Here is a 25,105-nt window from a genome sequence, read left to right as displayed (position 1 = left end):
TTTCTCTGCTGCACACACATCCTTGTGTAAGTGTTCTTTAGCCTGTTGATTTTCATTCATAGTATTCAGCTAACAAGGAAATATTTTGCAATATGATGATATCTAAGATTTTTTATTATTTATTTATTATTATTTTATTACCTTATAGGAATCGAAATTAGGAATTGACAAGAATCAAAATCATTCAAATTCAAACGATGCCCAACCTTGCCCACACCCCACATTATTTTTTTACTGGCACCTTTCTATTCACACTGTTTTAAACCCTTTCTTTTCTTTTAAACCTTCACTTACCCTTCTTTGCTTTTGCCCTTCTTAAAAACAACCACATAATCTTATGTGAATGTACTTTTCAAAATTAGTTATAAAACAGTTGCTCCTGGCAACAGGGATAGGTAGTATGTTTGCTTAACATAATGTCAAACATGATAATGTATGAGACTAATATCATGTTTTGCTCCAAAATCACTATATAACATCAGTCGTGTTTGAAACAGTTAGCTTCTGTGGTTCCATGTTGCTTCTTATCACAGAACGAGAAAGAATTTTTTTTTTTTATAAAATATGCTATAATATATATATACATATATATACTGTGATACAAGCTATGTCAATTAGCGATGCATTGCAATTGGGTGTTTATTGTCTTCCACGTTTCATCAGTCAAAGCGTCTCTATCTGCATGTTATTCAGCTGTAGTGATATCTGATGCATTTGTCCATAAGGGATTTCCTGGGTCTCACTTGTGAAACAGACATTAAAGTACATGAGTGTTAGGGTTAGGGTTAACCCTGCTACATAATGCTCACATCGTCTCATTTTGGGGTAAAAATAGAAAAATAATACTAAAGTAATTTGTAACACAGTAACTTGAGTAGTTTTTCAGCAAACTAATTTTTTACTCTTACTTGAGTCATATTATTTTTCAGTACTTTTACTTGTACTCAAGTAAATGATTCCTTAAGTAGCAATACTTTTACTTAAGTACAATTTCTTAGTACTCTTTCCACCACTACTTGTGACACTGAAGACTTCAGTAAGTTAATGGCTGCAGAAAATTCAGCTTTGCCATCACAGGAATAAATTGTATAGTGAAACGGCAAACAGTTATTTTAAACTACAATAATATTTCACAATATTACTATTTTACTGTTTTAGACAGTAATAAATAAATGCAAATAAACACAGCCTTGGTGAGCACAATGATTCTTCCGGAACCATTAAAAATTGTGAACATTTGAACGTTGTGTTATATTCAGTTCCTGTGAAAAACCGTTCCAGTGGGTGGAGTTTACGTGATTATTCATTAGTTCCCCTAGTGTGGGCGTGTCTTTGAGACAACGCGCAAACGAATGGAACTGAAAATATTAGTGCACGCTCCTCAAATCGCTACGTGTTTAATAGATTATTTCGAAAAGGTAATGAAGTAGGCCTATCAATGTTTAGCATTAAAGCATTAACTGCAACAATGTCAAAACAGCATAGTTTGTGTAATAATATGATAAATCGTCTAAGCTATTTTGCCTGATTACAGCAAAACAAACAATAATCGAATAACTTATGCTAACCTGGGCTATCAGAAAGCTTTTTTTTTGTGTGTGTTTAAGCTTTTATATATTTCAATTGTGGGGCTTTAATTTTATTTATTTGAATAGATTAGCCTACCTAGTTGTCATTGGTGACTAGTGTGTATACAACAATGCCTGAAACAAACCTACAAATGTATCTGTGGCCTAATAAAATGAATATAAACTATAGCCAGGAGTGAGTATCCTGTGTCATTCTTTCTTTCATCGTCATCTTCTTTTTTATTTTTAATAGCCAGTATTTCCCAGCCTCCACAGCCCTATCAGTATCTTTATCAACACCAAACTACAAATATTAATTTTTTTCATATATTGGATATCATGTATCATGTAAATTATAATTAAAGTCACACAAGTAAATGCACATTTACTTCTATCTGTTACATATTTTCTTCTATTTTAAGTTTAAAAAATTTCCACATACACCTGTTTGGGAATCACCAATCTCCAAGTACTAATAGATTATAATATATTAAAGGTATATGTCCACCCAAAAATGAAAACTCTGTCATCATTTACTCACCTGTTTGAAACCAGTGTGAACATTGACACATTTTTCAAAGTCTTCTACAGAAGAAAGAGTCATACAACCTTGAAACAACATGAGTTCATTTTTATTTTTGAAAGAACTGTCCCTTTAAAATGGACCTACACAAGCATGTCATGTTTTCCTTAATTGTATTTAGTGAACAGTCAAATACAGAGCATTGCTTAACAAATTAGAGAATCTGAGAAAGAACTACTAATAATAAATATTATAATAATTAATATCATATATAATCATACATTGTGTCTGCTTTTTGTCCATATGTTGCACTGAAAAACAACCTCTTTCATGTCATATGTTTAAAAATGGTGTGTGAAAACATCCAAAATATTATGATCCATAGTGTTGTGTTCAGAAGTCAGTAAGAAGTCAGAAAGAGCTTTATTACCAAGTATGTTTACACACACAAGGAATTTGACTTGGCGACAGGAGCTTCCAGTGCAGAAAAAAGTGTAACATGATAGTGCAGGCATACATGGGAATCATGTTTAAAATTTGAAAATCTGTTTAACATTTCAAAATCTTATTCAAAAGTGTTTATCACATTTTACAACAATGAAACCCAAATGTTTTTGTCAGCCAAACTCTGTTCTCCTGTCTCCTCCTAAGATTAATATCTTCTGAGATTAATATAAAGTTAATATTTCAGTAAGTTTCACACTTTCATTTGGTCAGTTCTCTGATATGCATGGGTTAATTTTAACACGACATGCAGGTTAACAAATAACATGTTATCGTTTTTAGTAAGTGTTTTATTTTGACTGCTTATTTAAAAATGCTACTCAAAACGTAGAGTATATAAATATTAGTTACATTCATTAAATGTTACTATGACAAGTAATGAAGTAATTGATTTATGAATATAACTCAAATTGAAAAGACAAGGGAAGTTGTGTGAAAGTATGTGTATGTGGAATGAAGCAATGCAAAATGAAGTGAGTGTCTGGTGTCTGAGATAATTATTAAAACAGGGCCTTGACACTCAATGAAAACAGCCGCCATGTATGTTCAGTTCACACAATGATCAGGTACCAGACAGTGACTTAAGCTCCACATCCAGTCTGAAAAAAGACAACGGCTTTACATGATGATGAATATATGTGGAAACATCACAAAAACAAATCAAAGCCATATTATGACACTATTGATGATGACATATGTATAATTTCTTATCCAAATTTAAAAATAATATTCTTGAAGTAGCTGCTGACCTAGAGGTGTCCTCCTTCTTGATGTCCAAGAAGACTGTGCCATCAGAATAATGCTTTAAGGTTTTTATCTGTATTATATAAGCAATTACAAATTATAATGATTACAATATTAACATTTTAACTACAAGAAAAATTTTCTCAGGCATGTAGCTTATGTAGGTAACAGAAACAATGGCTATATACAAAATAAACAAGAGTTTATGAATGACACAGGATACTCACTCCCGTCTATAGTTTATGTTAATTTTATTAGGCCACAGATACATTTGTAGAGGTTTGTTTCAGGCATTGTTGTATACACACTGCAGTACTAGCCACCAATGACAACTAGGTAGGCTAATCTATTCAAATAAATAAATACATGAATTAAACCCCCACAAATAAAATATATAAAAGCTAAACACGGTTAGCATAAATTATTCGATTATTGTTTGTTTTGCTGTAATCAATCAGGCAAAACAGCTTAGACGATTTATAATAACTATGCTGTTTTGACATTGTTGCAGTTAATGCTTTAATGCTAAACATTGATAGGCCTACTTCATTACCTTTTCGAAATAATCTATTAAACACGTAGCGATTTGAGGAGCGTGCACTAATATTTTCAGTTCCATTCGTTTGCGCGTTGTCTCAAAGACACGCCCACACTAGGGGAACTAATGAATAATCACGTAAACTCCACCCACTGGAACAGTTTTTCACAGGAACTGAATATAACACAACACCGGTAGTGTGTGAATCTATGCAGTTGTGCAAAGTTAGCTGTGTATATGGAGTCAATATAATGCCACATATATATGCAAAATAATAAAGTTTTGCAAAAGAAAATAAAGTTTTGCAAAAGAAAGCGGCAACCACATAACAGTTAGATGTGTTTTGATTATAGCTTACCTGAGAGAAAATGCCGTGAACACACAAACATATGTCGGGAAATGTTGTCGAAGGTGATGTCTTTGCGTCTTACGGCTGATACCCATGCCATGCGACGCCTCTTTGTTAACTCAGACATCTGAGTTCCAAGGTGATGCTTCCAAGCTGGAAAGCTGAAAAATCGCACTCCATTTAAAATGCGTTTTCCACGCCGGTCCTGAGAACGTTTTTTTGCAGTTGATAACACAGCAAGAGTTCACCATTCCTGCGTGTTTTATTTGAACAATAATAGAAACTCTCTCTGATGTCTGGCTACTGTCCCGTCTCTATGCAGCTTCCGTGTCCTAAAATCCCATAATGCCTTGCGTGCGTTGCTTACCCTTACCAAAAAGTAGTATACTTCAAGTTTATTTTAGTAAGTATACTTAAGTAAAGTTCAAGTATATTTTTAAGTATACTTTATGTAGTAAGTATACAAATATCAGTGTCCTAGTAGTATACTTGTAAGTGTACTATTTCAATACTCCTTGGGACTAAATTTGCCCACTTTCTAGTATATAAAAGTATACTTTTAAGTATACTTTTATGCACTAAGAGCTTGTAACACTCCAAAGAGAAAGGAAAAATTGAAATCGCATCATATGACCCCTTTAAATTTGGACCTTGCATGCAGCACATATACAATAAGTCCATTAGTTAAAATAGGCAATGCACCAGAATTGACTTTTACCTTCAAAAAAACTGACACATAAATTATTATGTTAACTTTTTTAAAAAATAGGGTCTCGCCTAGGAGGAGTTGGAAAATTTTGATTTTTTTAGAACATTTAAAATGGTGGAAAAATTGACTTGAATGAAATTAGAGATATTTGTTTTGTAGGGTTTGACTGAAGGACTGAAAGGAATGTTGTTTCTAGCCCTTACGGTTCCAGAGTTATCTAAAACGTAAATAGCCCTTTTATAGCGCCACCTAGTGTCAGACTGATGTGTGTCTGTCTGCCGTTTGGGATCATCCTTCCAAGTTTGGAGTCTCTTTGATTTATGGTCTCTGACTGACCCCCAGACACTTTTAGGGCTAGAAAGAAGAAGAACTTTAAAAGGTTATAATATAATATAATATAATATAATATAATATAGTAGGTTATAATATAATATAATATAATATAATATAATTCAGCTATGGGAAAGTAAACCATGGAAACGCAAGGAAACGCTTTCACTCAAAATATAATAACCACAAATAAAATAAAATAATTTTAATGTCCTGAGATGAGTACATGAACAAAATAACTGCACTTACATAGTTAGGTGTGTATGCCTATGTCTGTGTACTGTTGCCGGGTTGCATAGGCTACAATATTTAGAAACATGATTCCCCCACCTCCACCCACTTCCCAACACAAGAGCAGCACACACAGCCCTGGAGCAGGAAGTTACACTGATAATTCACAAAACTTCATTAACATATAGCATATTCATATACATTTTCATATCATTTCCATATTTGTCTTATAACATTCTAAATAAGGAACAAAGAAAATATTTGATCGAATGCATGAATTGCTAGATTTCAAGCTCATATCTGATTATTTGATAGGCCTATTGATATTGATATTGAACAGCAATGTGCTGTATGTCCCTGAACTTTTCGGGTGCGACGTGGTTTTGGCCACAGCACATTTTTATTCAGTCACAGAACAAAAGTGGAATGTCACCGCTTCTATGTGAATAATAATAAACACCTGATAGTGAAAGGTCACACTCTAATTAAAGCAGTTTCAAAGAAAACAGAAACTTTGTCTGTTGCTATGGATTTAAAGACACCTCTCCTCTGAGTTTATAATAATTTCATAGATTTTGGCCATCATTTATTTTGTGTTTATTCAGCTAACAAATTAAAAAGAGTAAATATACAAATCAGTCATCTTGGACTTTACTGACACCTAGAGGCGCGATTGTAGCATCATGCAATAGAAATGCCCTGTTCACGTGGTTTTTGTGTCACACTATTTAAAGGAGAAAACCATTGCTGAAAGCGCCTTTAAATACAACACTTATCTTCATTATTTTATCAAAGCAAACATTCTCAGTATCACTTGCTGAGCTCAGAGGCTTGTACACCTTATATAGAGCTGAAAGAGATATAAGAGGATGGGAGAAAAGGCGAATAAACAGGAGAGTGGGAGAGTAGAAGAAAAGAAGATATGTTTACATCCTCTGTCACCTGTGGTCTCTCTCTCCTGTCAGCTGAAGGCTTCCAGAGAAGCTTTTGCAATTATGGAATTCCAGTCCTCTTACACTGTCTATAAATAGGTTTGAGAAGAACCATGGAGAGCCACCAGAGGCTTGTAACAATTATATGCCTTATTTGATCAGCTTACAAAAGATCTGAAATGCGCACTTTACAATATTAGAGATCGTATATGAAAACAGGCCTTGATCTCCGCTTTTCAGCATTATGATCATCTGCAGAAACATATAGGTTTGTCATTACATGTACATCTTAGATTATTTCTCCTATGCTGCAGGTCTGAATCAGGAGTTTTCAGCAGGAGTCTACAACTATGCTAATAGTTTTATTTCAAAATATTAAATGTGAAATAAGGAAAATACAGGAGAGAAATTGCAATATTAAGTTTACCCCAAAATAAAGGAATAGTTCAACCAAAAATTAAAATTTACTCACCTCAGGCAATCCAAGATGTAGAGTGTGTTTCTTGATCAAAACCGATTTGGAAACATTTAGAATTACATCACTTGTTCACCAGTGGATTCTCTGCAGTGAATGGGTGCTGCCAGAATGAGAGTCCAAACAGCTGATAAAAACATTACAATAATCCACAAGTAATCCACACATCTCCAGTCCATCAATTAACATCTTGAGAAGTAAAAAGCTGTATGTTTGCAATGAACAAATCAATTATTAAGATGTATTAACTTCAAACCGTAGCTTCTGGCTAAAATGAGTCCTCTATCCATAATTGCTTTCTGTAGTGAAAAATCTTGTCTGAATCAGGAGAGAAATAGACGTTAGGACTGGCGTCCTGTCGGTTACTTGTGGATTATTGTGATGTTTTATCAACTATTTGAACTCTCATTCTGACAGCACCCATTCACTGCAGAGGATCCATTAGTGAGCAAGTAATGTAATGGTAAATATCTCCAAATAATATTTGCATCTTGGATAGCCTGAGGGTGAGTAAATTTTGATTTTTGGGTAAACGATTCCTTTAACGTCAACCAAGTTAAGGTAAAATTCAGAATGTTTAATTGTCCCTCCCACAGTAAAATGTGTTAAATAAAACTAAACTATATTAATTATAAGTATATAAATATTTTAATGACTTTGCAATGTAAGAATAATATAAATACAGTAATATGGTACTAGATGCGATTTTAGGCAAGGATTTATATGCAACATTGAGTTTTATACAGTATGTAACAGGGAATCCGTGCTCTCCATCTTGTCCACTAAAGAGAGTCCTTGGCCTGATAAATGTCAAAGACCCCTGGTTTATAGCATTATTTGCAACTTTAAACAAACTCCACCATGTCTCTAAATCAAATGAACTCTGACTTTTGAGTTTCAAAGACGTCTTCCAGTGGGAAACGTACTTTTATTATTATATTATATTATATTATATTATATTATATTATATTATATTATATTATATTATATTATATTATATTATATTATATTATATTATATTATATTATATTATATTATATTATATTATATTATATTATATTATATTATATTATATTATATTATATTATATTATATTATATTATATTATATTATATTATATTATATTATATTATATTATATTATATTCAGAGGTGTATTAACATCTTAAATCTGCTCTCCTTCAATAGACACATGGCAAATGCCATTGTCAATAATGACGCAATGAGTTTACCAATGCAGGAGGAGAGGATCATCTCCCCATCTCCCCCGCTGTTTCCAGAGAAGGTACACAGTCGTGCATCTTCTCCTCTACTGTTCATGCCTTTCCTTTTTAAGGCAGCTTGGATAAACCTTCTGCTCAGTCTGTGCTCATATGTTTACCAGCTTTAGGTGCTGCAATAACAATATTAGAATGTGACATTTTCTTAAGCTGTTATCAGGACATTTACAAATGGCAGAGCGATGCAGTGACATCAGTGTGGTAATTTATGGAATTTCAATGTGAATGCTTTTTTCTGATCAATAAATGGAATGTAAAATGGAATAGTTCAACCTAAAAGGAAAATTCTGTCGTCATTACCCTCACCTTCATGTCTTTCCAATCCTGATTTTCTGCAAAAAGAACATAGGTGACCCTGGACCACAAAACCAGTCATAAGGGTCGATTTTTTTTTTTTACAATTTATATTTATACATCATCCGAAATGCTTTCCACTGATGTATGGTTTATTAGGATAGGACAATATTTGCCCGAGATACAACTATTTGAACATCTGGAATCTGAGGGTGCAAAAAAAAATCAAAATATTGAGAAAATCGCCTTTAAAGTTATCCAAATGAAGTCCTTAGCAATGCATATTACTAATGATAATACATTTTTGATATATTTACGGTAGGAAATTTACAAAATATCTTCATGGAACATGATCTTTACTTAATATCCTAATGATTTTTGGCATAAAAGAAAAATCGGTAATTTTGACCCATACAATGTATTTTTGGCTATTGCTACAAATATACCCCAGCGACTTAAGACTGGTTTTGTGGTCCAGGATCACATATTTCAAAAAGATCCCGTTTGATACGTTCTTGCCCATACCAGTGTTATTTTAGTATCATTGAGATGCTATTATAGTTTGTATTATTATTTTAAATTAGTTTTTATTTGGATTTTTTTTTTCAGTTTTCATTTTAATTTTAGTCACAGTCTTAGCAATTTTGTTGTGTGTTTTTGTCATTTGTATGAGTTTTTTTTTCCCCTTTTCAAATATGTCTAGTTTTTTTATATGTATATTTTTTTTTATTTCAGTTTTATTTTAAGTTATTGTAGTGCATCAAGTTAAACTAAATGAAAATTAGAAATGTTGGCAACTAACTGAAATACAATAAGTAATAAATGTTTTTTTTTTTTTTTATCTAAATTTAAGTTCTTTTATTTCAAGTAAAGGAATTTTTATGATTTTTGTTTTAGTTTAGTTTTTAGTTAACTTCATAAACCTGGCATATACAATTAAAGAGGGTGGGGTCTAAAACAACATTTGACATTGTGGTTTTTTTTTTGAGAAAGTCAAAAGTCCAAAAGGTTTGGAATTACATGAGAGTGTGTAAATTATGACACCATTTTCATTTTGGGGGGGACTATCCCTTTAGTTAGAAAAAGGAATAAAAAAATCTTACTTGTCATAAAAAAAAATCATACGTTTCATTTCCCAAGCTTGCTGGTCTGGCCAGCAGAGAGTCAGCTAATTTTCTATGATGAGTTCACCACTGTGATGAGGGGCATAGTCGGAGCTCTCTCTCAGTTTATAGTTAATCAGCTCAGTATTCTTGTGCCAAGAGTTGGGACAGCTGAACAGTAAGTGAAAGAGATAGAATGGGGGAAATGATTTGTTAGGGTTAGGATGGAGAAGATGGTACGGCATAGAGAAAATGGGCTGAAGTAGTTTGGGGTAGTTGGGAAGGGAGGGGCCAGAAGCCTACAAATAGCCACAGATGAGCATGCCATGCGCTCATTCTGTCTCTGTCCTCTCCGAAGGGTGTTTGTATTCATCTGGTCTGTCCTTCTTGTGCTCCAACATGAGCCACTATGCCTCTTCCTCATCCTCTTCATCATACCGTCGAATGTTTGGTGGTCCCGGCTACCTGACGCCACCAATGTCCCGTGCAATGTTCGGCCGAGCCTCCACCGGGGGGTCTGGCAGCTCTCGGATCAACTCCAGAGTCTACGAGGTCACCAAGGCCTCCACTTCCTCTCCTGGATTCTCCAGTTATCGAGCCTCCTCCTACAGTATGCCCAACTTGTCTGCGGGCTATAACCGTTCCTATGGTGGGATGGGTGAGACGCTAGACTTCAGCCTGGCCGACGCACTCAACCAGGAGTTTCTCCAAACACGCACCAATGAGAAAGCTGAGCTTCAGCACCTAAATGACCGCTTCGCCAACTACATTGAGAAGGTTCGCATGCTGGAGCAGCAGAACCAGGCAATGGTGATTGAGGTGGAGCGCTTGAGGGGGCGGGAGCCAACACGGATTGCTGACCTTTATGAGGATGAGATGAGGGAGCTGAGAAGAGAGACCGAAGTGGTCACCAGTCAGAGATCACGTGTGGAGGTGGAGCGGGATAACTTGGCAGATGACCTGCAGAAACTGAAACTCAGGTGAGATGCATGAAGCATGAATACCATACTGGAAGAAACATCTTAAATCAGCCTAAGTTGGTTTAACAGTCCAGTCGGGCTGGTCTGGCTTGCTTTAGATGGGTCTTTTCAGGTGGTCAGGCAGCAAGAAATCAGTTGGCTGCTCAGCTAAACTCCAGCTTCACTCTTAAAAATAAAGGTTCAAAAAGGATTTTTTGCAATGATGCCACAGAAGAACCTTTCAGTTAACAGTTTATGTTAACATGTTTTCTTAGTGTGAAGAACATTTTAATAATCTACAGAACCATTTTCCACTTCGTGGAACCATCAATGCCAATAAAGAACCTTTATATTTAAGAGTTTTGGCCAGACCGGGAGTCCAAAAAGATCAGCTGAAGACCATCTTAGCCAGGCCAGCAAACCAGCTTGCTGAAACCTTTTATTTTTAGCATGGTACAAAAGAAAAAGGGGCTTAAAGGAGTACACTTGTAAACAGATGTTATTTGATCATTCAAAAATACATGCAAATTTTATTCATGTATTCTTTGTGGTACTGAAGCTGTCAACCCACTCTTGAGTTTCATATTTAGAAACACACAGTACATTGCATAACAATCCAGAGTCATTCAGAGCCAACAAGGTAACGAACATGATCTCTCCCCATAGCAAACATCTCACACACGCTCTGCTGCCCAAGACAGCGAATATAACACAATCTGAGAGAAATGCAAACATCGCATTCACACATAACACAACGTGTCAATTTCACAGCAACAGGAGCACTGGTTATTCTTGTGAACTATTTAACAAATGGAAGAGAGAAAAGTGACCAGTTAAAATGAAATTTGTTTCACGTATTGAAAATATCGGTTTATATTTAAAGCAATTTCTTTATTGAATGAGTAAAGGTTCTGCTATATTAAAAGCATGTACCGGTACTTTATTTTATGAAGTATCTCTACAGTCTGGAAAATGTAAATTTTTTTATAGAATATATGTAACTGTTGAAGGAGTTAAGATGACAGTCTTCTTAAAATATGGACAAACAAAAGCAGTTGGAAAATAAGATAATTTATATAGTCGGTTTGATAGACCACTGAGAGACCGCTGGGCACAGGTGTTTCAGGGTCACTAGAGAGCTCTAATGTGTTCTTTTTTTAATGTTGAAAACAGTTTCAAATTGCCTGTCTCTGTAGTGACCAAGCTAAGAAATTATTAAACATGACTTCATCTGGTCTACCAATTAATCATAAGCCAAATAAAATGCTATATCAGGCCTAGAGAGTTTATTAAAGGCTTAAGGAAACTGCCTTTATAAAGGAAGCTATTGTCCTTTCAAGTATGTTGTTTACAATATCCTAGCTTTACTTCCTATTCAGGAGTTAGTTAGCCTAAAAGTGCTGGCCCCACTCCATCTTCCAGCGGGAAAAGCTTTGTGTGAGGTTGCTGTAAACATTCAGTCTATAAAAGGAAATGAAATAGGCTGGCTGTAATAAATATGAGATACATGACTCCCTTCTCCCATTCTCCCTCTTCTTCTCACCAGGCTTCAGGAGGAGATTGCACTGAGGGAAGAGGCAGAGAATAATCTGGCCGCTTTCAGAGCGGTGAGTCCCCTAAAACACAAACCCCCTCTCTTGATTTCCATTTGTTTTATTTTCTAATTAGTAATGGATAATAAAATGTTGCATAGTTTTATTTTGGTATTACATCCACTCTTAGGACGTGGATGCTGCCACTTTGGCCCGCCTGGATCTGGAAAGACGTATAGAGACTCTCCAGGAAGAGATCGCCTTCCTGAAGAAGATCCATGAAGAGGTCAGCACATTTAAGGATGTTTCATTGTTATTGTCTGTGCCGATAAAATGTTCTAAAACACAGCCTACAGCCAAGCCAACTTAAAATGTAACGTGTTTGTCTTCTGCCTCATACAAACTCTGATATTAATCACCTTCTTCAGACAAAAAATGATTCACTGATTTATTTGTAGTATTGCAACGGCTGATTCATGAGACAATCAGTGAGTCAGATGGTCATCTGTCTCATACAAAATCAAAATGATTCATTTTAATATTTAGAACTGAACTTTCAGTTCATTTTAGTGAATCACATTTACATTTACATTTACATTTAGATTTAATAATTTAGCAGACACTTTTATCCAAAGCACTTACAAATGAGGAGAACAATATAGAAAAAATCTGACAAACAAGAGAGCAACAGTATAAAAGTGATGTGACAAGTCTCAGTTAGTTTAGCACAGTACATGTAGCAATTTGTTTAATAAATAAAAAATAGAATAGAATAGGTAAGTGCTAGTATTAATTGGTCAGGTGCTGATGAAAAAGTCTTTAGAGGTTTTTTGAAAATGGCTAAAGACTCAGCTGCTCAAACTGAGATGTTGAATTGGCAAGTCATTCCACCAGCTGGGAACAGTCCAGGCAAAGGTCCGTAAGAGTGATTTTGTGCCTCCACAAGGCATCGTTCACTTGTAGAATGCAAGCTTCTGGAGGGCGCATAATTCTGAATTAGGGAGTTTAGGTATATTGGTGAAGAGCCAGTGGTTGTCTTGCAGGCAAACATCAGTACCTTGAATTTAATGCAAGCAGCTATTGGCAGCCAGTGCAAACTGGTAAAGAGAGGTGTAGCGTGGGCTTTCTTCAGCTCGTTGAAGACCACTCTCGCTGATGCATTCTGGATCAGTTGCAGAGGCTTGATAGTACAATAGTACAATAGCTTGATAGTACCGGAAGGCCCGCCCAGAGAGCATTACAATAGTCCAGTCTAGAGAGAACAAGAGCTTGGACAAGGAGTTGTGTGGCCTCCTCTGATAGGAAGGGTCTAATCTTCCTCATGTTGTATAAGGCAAATCTGGAGGACCGGGCCGTTGTAGCAATATGATCTGTGAAGCTTAACTGATCATCAGTCACAACTCCAAGGTTCCTGACTGTCCTGGAAGGAGTTATGGTTGAAAAACCTAGCTGTATAAAGAAGTTATGATGAAGTACTGGGTTGGCTGAGACCACGAGCAGTTCTGTCTTAGCAAGGTTGAATTGAAGGTGATGGTCCTTCATCCAGCCAGAAATGTCTGTCAGACAGGCTGCAGTGTGAACAGCTACCATCGGATCATCTGGTTGGAATGAGAAGTCGAGTTGAGTATCATCAGCATGGCAGTGATAGGAAAAGCCATGTTTCTGAATGACAGATCCTAATGATGACATGTAGATGGAGAAGAGATGCGGTCCAAGCACTGAGCCCTGAGGAACTCCAGTATCAAGAAGTTGTGACTTAGAAACCTCACCCTTCCAAGACACCCTGAAGGACCTACCTGAGAGGTAAGACTTGAACCACTGGAGTGCTGTTCCTGAGATGCCCATCTTCATGAGGGAGGATAGGAGGATCTGGTGGTTAACTGTGTCAAAAGCAACAGACAGATCCAGCAAGATGAGTACTGAGGATTTGGAAGCTGCTGTTGCCAGGCTTCAGTAACCAAGAGCAGGTCTCAGTTGAGTGGCCGCTTTTGAAGCCAGATTGGTTGTTGTCCAGGAGGTTGTTCTGTGCAAGAAACATAGAAAGTTGGTTGAACACAACTTGCACAAGTGTCTTTGCAATGAATGGAAGAAGGGAAGATGAGTACTGAGGATTTGGAAGCTGCTCTTGCCAGTCCCAGGGCTTCAGTAATGGAGAGCAGGGCAGTCTCAGTTGAGTGGCCACTTTTGAAGCCAGATTGCTGATCAGAAGTTTGTACTGTGAGAAACATAGAGAGTTGGTTGAATACATCGCTCAAGTGTCTTTGCAATGAATGGAAGAAGGGATACCGGTCTGTAGTTTTCTAAAAGTGCTGGATTTAGAGAGGGTTTCTTGAGCAGTAGGGTTACCCGAGCCTGAGGAGGAGGTTTTGAAAAGCGTGCGAGAGTCAGAACAATAGTTAATTTTGTTGTGGTAGTTTGTTGTTTTAGCAGGGGAGACATTTGCAGAGAAGGAAGAGAGGAGTGACTGATACACACTAAGGTCAGTAGTTTTTTGATTTGCACCACTAGCATCCCTGAGACTAGAGCAATGTACATGAGGATAGGCGAGAGGGAGAGAGTGAGCGTAGGTTACGCCAAAAGGTTACCTGCAGAGGAGTGTGTGTTGTGTCGGGAGTCAGTTTGAGGTTAATAGTGATGAGGAAGTTGTCTGAGGTGTGCAACTGAGTAACTAAAGTGGTGTCAGTGGAGCAGTAGCATGTATAGATAAGGTCATTAAGGTGTGTAGATAATTGGTTACCTGATTTGTGAGAAGCCATAGTAGACACTCACTTGAGGTCAAATGAGGCAAGCAGAGTGTTGAAGTCAGCAGCTTGGGGGTTTTCTAAGTTTGAGAGTAACACATCCAACTCCTCCAAGAAGTTACCCAGTTGACCTGGGAGACGATAAACAAGTACATAGTGGATTTTAACAGGGTGGGTAATAGTAATTGCGTGTGATTCAGATGAACTGTTGCCAGTAAGAGATGGTAAAAGATCAAATTTCCATTCATTTGAGATAAGCAGACCAGTACCTCCACCCCTTCCAATCGAGCGAGGGGTGTGGAAAAAAGTAAAATTAGTGGAGAGGGCTGCAGGAGTGGCAGTCCTCAGGTTTGATCCAAGTCTCAGTTGGGTTGTGACTCATGAGGTTGTGACTTGCATAAGTAGTAATGGATTAAATAAAGTCTGCTTTGTTTACAGCAGTTCCAGAGACCAATTGGAATAGAGAGTAAAGTATTAGAGACATAGGGACAGTGCGCAGATTGTTAGGAAAACACATTACAAGCTGCTGTCCTCTTCTGTTGCTCGACTGTTTCTTCTAACAAGTGCTTGCAAACACAGTAAATAAGTACTTTACCTGGCTTAGGCCATGCCTTACTACTTAGCAAACCGAAACTGAAAAGCCACGCGATACGCATGAGAAGAAATGCAACTTCATCTCGTATTTACCAGTGTGTTAGACAGCTCGTGCAAATTAATCTCTTCAGGAAAAAGGTTAAATGATTCACTGATTCAATAATTAATTTGAGTCTCTTTACTTAGGACCCTGTATGACATTTAAAACTTTTTTGTAATGCAATATTTAGTTAAATTCTGCTATTTGTCACAATACTTAAGACTCAGTTATACTACCGTTCAAATTCAAATTCAGTTTGGGTTAGGTACTTTTTTTAAATGTTTTTGATAGTCTTTTATGCTTACCAAGGATGCATTTATTTAATCAAAAAATTCAGGAAATATTTTAATAAATAGCACATTGTGAAGTACTATTACAGTTTGAAAAATTCTGTTTTCTATTTTAATATATTTTAAAATGTATTTTATTTCTTTGATGGATTAATTGTTAGCAGCCATTACTCCAGTCTTCTGAATCACATGACCCTTCTTATTAATTTTATTGGAAATTGTGATCTTTTTTTTTTTCAGGATTCTTTGAAATATAAAGTTCAAAAGAGTTTATTTGAAATAGAAATCTTTTGTGACATCAGAAATGTCTTTAATGTCACATTTGCTCAGTTTAATGCATAAATAAAATGCATTACTAAGTAAAAGTAATTATTTTTAAAATGAAGTAAAATGAAGTTTACTTTTTAGTATTTCATATAAATTTACCTATTCTTGTTTAATGTTGTCACCGTAATTCAGACCCTCTCCTTTTTTATTATGTACATACATGTTTTTACATTGTACTTACGTTTAAAAAATACATTAATGTAATTACAATTCCTAACCTTACTTGTATTCCACCTCAATAGCAGCAAAATAGTTTTGAACACAGTAAATACACAGTACCACACAATTCTTTTTACATAGTAGTATATAGTAGTTAAAGACACGTAATATAAAGTGGGAACAATTTTACAGTTTATTCGTTTTATATTTAAAGTACTCTCCATAAAGAACTTCGGTCTAGCTACATTGTAGTTAGCAACGTATTAGTAGCGTGTAGTGTAGTTCCCCCCCCAAAAGAAGTAGCTTCACTGTAGTTTTCAATTACAAGTAGCTTAAAGCTTTGAAAGTTAGAGTTTCAAAGTAGCTTCCCTAACACTGCTGAGCTGAGTGTATCTCAGAGCTCTTTTATAGAGCTGCATCTGTTCCTGGAGATTACACAGCTACTTTAAAACAGCATCACAGACCTCTGTTGAGATTAGTCCTGCCACTAGTCCTATCAGCAATGTCATGCTGCTTTATTAAAACAAGCACAAACACATACACACAAACGTTTTCTTTCTCTGTGTGTAGGAAATCCGTGAGCTGCAGGCCCAAATGCAAGAGACTCAAGTCCAAATCCAGATGGACATGTCCAAACCGGACCTGACTGCTGCCCTGAGGGACATCCGTGCTCAGTATGAGGGCATCGCTGCAAAGAACATTGCAGAGGCTGAGGATTGGTACAAGTCAAAGGTGAGACAGAAGAAATGAAAGAAGAACGTGCTGATTTTATCCATCAGGTATCAGACCTCAACCAGTCTACCCTTAAGAACAATGTGCATTTACATGTAAGGGATATAAATAGTGTTATTAAGGGAAATAAAAAGAAACATTTGCTGAATTAGTTTTCATAGAACAAAATGTAAAATTATTTAAATAAACAATCTTACCCCACTACTCAGATAAGTTGGCCCACTGCCTAGGGTAAACTGTTACAGAACGTGTAAATGACTTTTGATATTTTTATTAATATTATATATATTTTAAAGTGTCATTAATATAAAATACTAAATCAACTCTTATTTACAACTGTGCTTTGACAATTTAGTTACATTTTTAGTAACTGTTGACAGACAAAGCAGAATCCCAATAAAAGATTAATCTGAAAGGTAAATTTATTCTATGACTTATATAGAGGAATATGAATATGTTGCAATGTTGACATATGTAACTGCCCATATTTTAACTTAAGATATGTCATAATAGTAACACTATAAATTCAAATCAAATTATTTCTCTCAATTAGCCTATAGGTTTTATTGAAAAGTGAAGCTGTCTATCTCATGGAATTATTGAATAACCCCATGAATTACAATAAATCCTAAATAAAAAAAATAACACTAGTAACAACATGCTACTTGGGGCCTTCTGTGCCAGTCCTTAAAAGTTTTACCCCAACTTTTTAGTAACTTGTAGCTACTTTTAAGTTATAAACTTGTAGTGTAGCTAACTACTTTTTTTAACCCTCATGTTGTGTTCCGATCAGTTTGACCCGGAGAGGATTTCCTTTTTCCTGAAAATGCTAGTTAATGTTATTGCATTGAACTAAAACTCAGTGACTTTGCTCACACAGGGTATAACAACTAACCCCTTTTTTTGGGGGTGGGGGGGTATTTCTTATACATTTTCCCCACCTTATTAAACTTGTGGTGTTCCCAAGCAAAAATGACCTGTCTAAAACAATTGCTTATACATTTCTAATTATGCTATTTAATTGCCAAATCTTGGATTCATTCTTTTAATCAACTTGTTTTCTTTCAATTAAAACAGGTTTTTTATTTCTTTTTTTTAATTGATCATAGGCTTCACTGACCTGAGCTAATTCACTCAGATTTTGAGTGAACATTGCAAAAATAATCCACAAATAATGCTTTTTTCACTCTAAAACTAACCGAAAGAAAACAAGCTGACTTCAAAATTGAATCCAAGATTTGGTGATCATATAGGGCAGTCGTAGCCTAATGGTTAGAATCAAATTTGTAACCCAAAAGTCGCGGGTTCAAGTCTCGGTACAAGCAGGGATTGTAGGTGCGGGGAGTGAATGCACAGCGCTGTCTGCACCTTCAATACCACGACTGAGGTGAGACCCTTGAGCAAGGCATCGAACCCCCAACTGCTCCAACTGACCAGCTTAAACCAGCTCAAACCAGCAGCCATGCTTCAAAACATACCTAACCAGCATATGCTGTTTTTTTCAACAGGGACTACTGAGCTAAGTGAGACACAAAAAGGAAAATCTGCTGATCTTTGATCGTTCCATTTTCACCATCAGGTGTCAGACCTTAACCAGGCAGTGAGCAAGAACAACGAGGCTCTCAAACAAGCCAAGCTGGATACCATGGAGTACAGACACCAGATCCAGTCCTACACCTGTGAGATCGACTCCCTCAAGGGCACCGTATGTTTATCTGTTCTGTCCGATGTGATGGATATACATGTTCTTCGTCTTTCTCCATATGGCATTCATCTCTTCGTCTCTCACTCTGTAGAACGAGTCTCTCATGAGGCAAATGAGAGATATGGAGGATCGCCACGGTCGTGAAGCTGGTGGTTTCCAGGACACCATCGCCAGGCTGGAGGCAGAGATTGCTAACATGAAGGACGAGATGGCACGTCACCTGCGAGAATATCAGGACCTGCTCAATATTAAGATGGCCCTGGATGTGGAGATCGCCACCTACAGGAAGCTGCTAGAAGGAGAGGAGAGCAGGTACAAAGGAAATGAAACAGATCTTTGTTGTTTTTAACATACTCCTACTTTCTGCTTATTCTGATGGCTTTTTGTTACTTTTTATCTTTCTTCCTCTCTCATGTTAAAGGATTGTGATGCCCATGCAGTCATATTCCACTATAAGCTTTAGAGGTAAGATGGAAACCTTGTGATAGTTATACTAGAAATGATGTAGATGTGTTTCCTCAGAGGTCACTGGCAGGCGTTGTACCTGACTAACTGTACAGATTCATGCATTTCGTGACGTCTTGTGTGTGTGTGTGTGTGTATATATATATATATATATATATATATATATATATTTTAAAAAAACATTATTATTATAACAAAACATGAGTTGAACTGTGATTTAAATTAAAGTTTAATACAGGTATTATAATTTATATTATATTTTTAAATATTTTGGTTTGGTAATATTTATTTATTTGAAAAGGTAAGAAATTAAAACTTTTATATAAACTTTTATTTTATGCATTAAATTGATCAAAATGACACTATATGGCTTCTACATCAAATAAATGCTGTTCTTTTGAACACTATTAATCAAAGAATCCTGAAAAATCCTGAAAAATGTAAGGTTTCCACAAAAATATTAAGCAGTTACAACTAGTTTCAACATAGATAATATGTAATGCTGGTAACACTTTACAATAAGATTCTTTTTGTTAACATTAACTAACAGTTAAAAATACTCATAAAGCATTTATTAGTTGTTGTTAATTTCAACATTTACTAATACATTATTAAAATCAAAAGTTGTATCTGTTAATATTACTTAATGGACCTGAGATAACATTGTATTTTTATTAACATTTAAAAAGATGAATAAATAATGTAACAAATGAACTGCACATTCTTAGTTAATGTTAGTTAATGCATGAACTATGTTTACTAATATAGAACCTTATTGTAAAGTGTTACTAAAATGTTTATGGAGCAGCAAATCAGCACATTAGAATGGCTTCTGAAGGATCATATGACACTGAAGACTGGAGTAATGGCTGCTGAAAATTCAGCTTTGCCATCACAGGAATATTATTATTGCATACAAATTACATTATAAAATTAGGAAGCAGTTATTCATAATTGCAACATCGATATTTCTCAATATTAATCTTTTCGCTATATTTTTTATCAAATAAATGCAGCCTTGGTGAGCATTAGACTTCTTTCAAGAACATTAAAAAAGTCCTACTAACCCCAAACGTTTGATTTGTAATATATATATATGTGTGTGTGTGTGTGTGTTTTATTATTATTATTATTAAACATAATTTTCAACAGAGACAAGTCCAGAGCACCAACAGAGAACATCTGAAATGCACTCAAAGAAAACCGTCCTGATCAAGACCATTGAGACGCGTGATGGGGAGGTGTGATATGCGCACACACACACACACACACAAAATTTCAGTTCATCCAAGTGTGCTCTTCTTCATTCATTCGTTCATATAACCTCAACCTCAATATCCTTTGCAATATTAGGTTAAAGGGATAGTTCACCCAAAAATGAAAATTCTGTCATTAATTACTCACCCTCATGTCGTTTCAAACCCGTAAGACCTCCGTTCATCTTTGGAACACAAATTAAGATATTTTTGATGGAATCTGAGTTTGAAACGACATGAGGGTGTGTAATTAATGTCAGAATTTTCATTTTTGGGTGAACTAACCCTTTTAATTTTTGGTGCAGTAAAAAGTTGTGGTTAAACTACTTAAGTAAAACTTAAATATATTTTATTACAGTATTTAAATAAGATAAATCAATAAAAAAAATGAAAAAAAAAAAAAAAAAATCCTTGCAGGAGTGATTTCCTCACAAATTGACTTGCGACAGAAAGAGGTGATGAAGTCCGTCTTTGAAATTAAATGTCTACTGCCCCCTACAGGTGCTGAGTGAATCTACACAACACCAGAAGGACATCATGTAAACCTCAGAAAAGGAGCGGCAACCAAAGAATCAAACCAAGATGAAAATAAAACCGTTAGGACATTTTTTCATACTCTGTACTTTTCTTTTGTTTTTCCACACATCCTAAAAGTGATATGAGCACATCTGCATGAGTGGGAGAAGAGAGTGATCACATTCTTTTAAAATATGTATTTTTAAGCATTTTTAGTCCAGTTATATATGTCAGTTTGGAAGAATGTGAGGTAGATGTAAGGTAAAAGGACAGAAATAGTAAAGGAAGGAAAAAGAGGGGAGTGCATTAAATTGAGAGAACAGAGGCAGAGAGAAAATTGTAAGGATGATGCCAAGCATAAGAAAAAAAGAAATAAACTAAAGATACCGAAGCCAACACATTCCATAATGTTTTCTCTGTGTGTTTGTGTTTCTGTGTGCATCTGTTCACCTATACACGAGTATAAATATGCCCAGACAGAAACAGAGAGATGAATGATCACAAGAGACACAGTGAATTCACAAAGTTTACCATAATAACCAGGCCCATACAAACACATGCTGTTGTACAGTGTCCAAAAAAACAAACAAAAAAAAGGTTGATGTCAGATTGTCAAAGGTTTCATTGCATTAAGACTTTTTGTCTTTAAGACTACACTCTGTTATCAGACGGTTAGTTATAAAGAAAACATGACTAGGCATGTAAAACTGAACAAACAAACAACCTAATAAATACCACCATCCATTCACTTGTTGGGACTCGGAATCCCTTGAAAAACAATTAATTAGAAATAAACCAATATCTAATAAATATGAGAGACCATGTTAAAATGGATATACTAAATGTAAATTTTATGTACATAGCATAGAATGTTCTGCTTTGCAGAATAAAAAAAAAAAGAAAAGAAAAAAAAAGAAAGAGACACCATGGCAGAAACTGCTCATTTCTATTGTCTGTATGAAGATGGGCCTGAAAACGCATTGTGGAAAGGAAAATGGGGGTGTTTATGCCATGCAGTTTGCCCCAAAGGATTGTGGGGGTCTTTTAAGAAGGATGTTTGCTCCTCAACCATCATGTCCTCCTGGACACCCTATATGTTCACTTGCAAACTAGGTTTATACACAGCAGTAACTGAACGCTCATGGTGACATCCGTTGCGCTCGCATCCGAGGGGAAAAATCTACAGTTTTTGCATCATCATTCTTTGTCCATGAACTTTATAGATCTTTCCCCAATATTCCAAAACATTCACGCTGTCCCTGAGTATCATCTTCGCTCTTTTCCTCCATCTTGTCCTCGTTCAGGCATTCAGCTCTGCATCCCAGAGTGGACCAGGTGGCTCTGGTCAGCAGTAATATGGCTCTTTGCCCTACAGCCTTTCTGAAACAAGGCTAAGGAGTTAGATTCTCCTGAGAGAGTTTTTTAGTGGTGTCTCGAAGGCACCCCTGCTCGACGGTATTTGGTACAGTCCTGGGCTGGAATGCAGGATCTCACAGTACAGACACGGACTGGTGGAATCCACAGACTTTACTATGCGAGGAGGAATGGCTGACTTCAAAATGGCAGTCAGCGTTGTAGTACAAAGACAAGATTCAGCACCAACTGATCAATTTGTCACAAACAGAAATGCAATATCGTGAAACATTCATGAATGGGCAACATGCTAATTCACCACAGACGTTTTTAGAAAATAATTTGACAGAATGGTGCCCAGATTACTTTTTTTTTTGACCACCTCATGATGGTTTTAGTATTAGGTGAACAGAATGCCACGTCTCAGGCACATGTTCAGGTAAAGTGTGTTAGTGTAATTGAGTGTGTTAAAGCAGCTCTTTAATACAACCATGGTCTCGGAATGATGCGTCCAGTATTATAGTTAGAAGTGCTTTCATTGTTCGGTTCTGAATGGTGAGGAGACCCAAGCCTCTGTGTGTGCGGGACCCAGGGTCAGGTCAGCACCGGATTTGAGAGTGTGTGTATGTGTTTTTGTCAAGAAGTGAGTGTGGTCAGACCCGAACATGTGGTCCGACCCCAGAAGTGAGAGGGACCCTGGATCCACAGTCATAGTCCATGTCCACACTTGTGTGACCCGCAGCCACCAGCCCACCCACAGGATAAGCACGTCCATCCACCTGTCTGTCCCGAAAACTCTGGATGTAGCTCTGCCAGAGAGAAAAACACATAAATAGAACAAAAACCAAAATATTACTACATTATTAAAAAAGAAGACTAAAGTTACTTTTGTAAGTAAATGTGTGTCTTTCAGATGTTGTCATGTGACAAGTTTTTCCAGCTTTGTAGAACAAAATGTTTCACAAAATTTCATGGTTAAAGGGGTCATATGATGCTGCTAAAAAGAACATTATTGAATATCTCTTTGGATTTGAGACTTTAGTCTTTGCAACTTTACAGATCTTCTTTATGCACCAATAGCTTGTAACACTCCAAAGAGAAAGGAAAAATTGAAATTGCATCATATGACCCCTTTAAAGTTACGGTTAGACTACAGTAATTATGAATTGCTTCATTTCAGAACAACAGAATTCAATGGCAGGTACTGAAGTTCATTTCTGTCACAAATTTTCAATGTTTTCAATTTACAGCAATTTTTAACTTTCACACGCAAGTTTAAAATCATGTTAGCTTACATTGCAATGCATAGAATCAGAGTCTGTCGACCAGGTAGGTAAATTTATCAACAATTTTTTTTTAATAAAATAAATGTATTTACTGTCACTTTTGATCAATTTCAGTTCATGCTGAATGAAAGTACTTTTTTATGGTAGTGTGTCACGGTTTTCAACATTGATAATAATAAGAAAGGTTTCTTGAGCACCAAATTAGCATATTGGAATGATTTCTGAACAATCATGTGATGCTGAAGACTGGAGTAATTTATTCAGCTTTGCCATAACAGGAATATTACATGTTCTATATACTGTATATTAAAAGAGAAAACAGTTATTTTAAATTGTAATAATATTTCTCAAAATTACTGTTTTTTTCTGTACTTTTTTTAATCAAATAAATGCAGCCTTGGTGAGCTTAAGGACTTCTTTCAAACACATAAACATTTTTTTTTTAATTATTCCAAACTTTTGACTGGTACAATACATACACAATGTGTTTCTAGCATGAATAAAATGTCATCAATTTAATTTCGAAGGGGTTTATTGTTATTATTATTATTATTATTATTATGTCAGATTAATTTTCTGCTTCCATAGACGACAGTGTGCATTTTAAAGGGGTCATATGATGTTGCTAAAAAGAACATTATTTTGTGTATTTGGTGTAATGAAATGTGTTTATGCGGTTTAAGGTTCAAAAAACACATTATTTTCCACATACTGTACATTATTGTTTCTCTTCTATGCCCCGCCTTTCTGAAATGCGCTGATTTTTACAAAGCTCATCTGTCTGAAAAGCAAGGTGTGCTGTGATTGGCCAGCTATCCAGTGCATTATGATTGGCCGAATACCTCAAGCGTGTGACGGAAATGTTACGCCCCTTACCATATTGTGATGATGCCCTGTCAGGCCGGAGCGATGATTCAAAAACATGAAAACCCATTATAAACGAGGCATTCGTTGCATCCAGTGGGGACATAATTATGGATTATAATGACTTATACTGTCTTTTTACGCGCTGCGTTGCATCGCGCTGCGTAAACATAAAACCATGTCTGCATTTGTGATCGGAGAAATGACAAACAACAAGCCCTACTCTACACTGCCCAAAAAACTCGCTTTAAATATAAAAAAACGTACTTACAGTCCGTGAGTCAGAACAGCCGGCATTGTAGTCTACTCTACCAGGATCAGGAAACAGTCCTCCATAAAATGTGCTGCACACATCTGAATATTTGGGTTGAAGTGTTCTGGAACAGTGTTGCAAATACAACTTAACCACTGATTTCTAGTCGTGTCCATTTTTGGAAGGCCAAACAAAGTAGTTTTGCTTTCACAACGAAACACAGCGTCACACACGGTGGCCTAGAGTGAGCAGAGGCCGGGGGCTAGAGTGAGGAACGGCCGGAGGTCTAGAGTGAGCAGAGGTGGTGGATTAGAGAACGGCGCGGCCGGAGGGCTTGCGGCAACCACATGTGACGACCCCGGGCTGGACTCCGCTTCGTCCACGGTGAAAGCCAATCCGGCGATCCACAGCGCGAAGTTGATATATTTCCTCAGCAACCAGCACGGATCAGCTC

At 36.2% G+C, this 25,105-nt stretch overlaps 3 protein-coding genes across 4 annotated transcripts in view; 1 reads left to right on the top strand and 2 right to left on the bottom strand.

Moving 5' to 3' along the window:
• Positions 1-4,559, bottom strand: part of LOC107660141 (uncharacterized) — an 11,418-nt gene extending 6,859 nt beyond the window's left edge. The window contains exon 1 of the mRNA XM_016449375.1: positions 4,236-4,559. Coding sequence (XP_016304861.1) covers positions 4,236-4,353 — 118 coding nt within the window. The 5' untranslated portion in view covers positions 4,354-4,559. The remainder of the gene's footprint in view (positions 1-4,235) is intronic.
• A 5,355-nt stretch (positions 4,560-9,914) lies between these two features.
• LOC107660100 (desmin-like) lies at positions 9,915-21,182 on the top strand. Its single transcript, XM_016449323.1, has 9 exons — positions 9,915-10,559; positions 12,085-12,145; positions 12,261-12,356; positions 16,792-16,953; positions 18,533-18,658; positions 18,750-18,970; positions 19,080-19,123; positions 20,276-20,364; positions 20,881-21,182. The coding sequence occupies exons 1-9, from the start codon at positions 9,979-9,981 to the stop codon at positions 20,920-20,922; spliced, it is 1,422 nt and encodes a 473-aa protein (XP_016304809.1). The 5' UTR covers positions 9,915-9,978; the 3' UTR covers positions 20,923-21,182.
• tmem198ab (transmembrane protein 198ab) overlaps positions 21,019-25,105 on the bottom strand; it is a 29,340-nt gene continuing 25,253 nt past the window's right edge. For both annotated transcript variants that reach the window (XM_016449324.1, XM_016449326.1), the window contains one exon: positions 21,019-23,057. In XM_016449324.1, coding sequence (XP_016304810.1) covers positions 22,902-23,057 — 156 coding nt within the window. In that variant the 3' untranslated portion in view covers positions 21,019-22,901. The remainder of the gene's footprint in view (positions 23,058-25,105) is intronic.

The sequence above is a fragment of the Sinocyclocheilus anshuiensis genome, unplaced genomic scaffold (assembly GCF_001515605.1).
Source record: "Sinocyclocheilus anshuiensis isolate Anshui unplaced genomic scaffold, SAMN03320099.WGS_v1.1 scaffold55, whole genome shotgun sequence".
Classification (NCBI taxonomy): domain Eukaryota; kingdom Metazoa; phylum Chordata; class Actinopteri; order Cypriniformes; family Cyprinidae; genus Sinocyclocheilus; species Sinocyclocheilus anshuiensis.
Note: the sequence above shows the minus strand (reverse complement) of the source record. Positions and strands in the feature narration are given on the sequence as shown.

Excerpts from the sequence above, each read along its gene's own strand:
- LOC107660100 (XM_016449323.1), top strand. The coding sequence starts at position 9,979 with ATGAGCCACTATGCCTCTTCCTCATCCTCTTCATCATACCGTCGAATG. Across the intron at positions 12,146-12,260 it reads ATCTGGCCGCTTTCAGAGCG|GACGTGGATGCTGCCACTTT; the intron begins GTGAGTCCCCTA and ends ATCCACTCTTAG. Across the intron at positions 18,971-19,079 it reads CTAGAAGGAGAGGAGAGCAG|GATTGTGATGCCCATGCAGT; the intron begins GTACAAAGGAAA and ends CTCATGTTAAAG.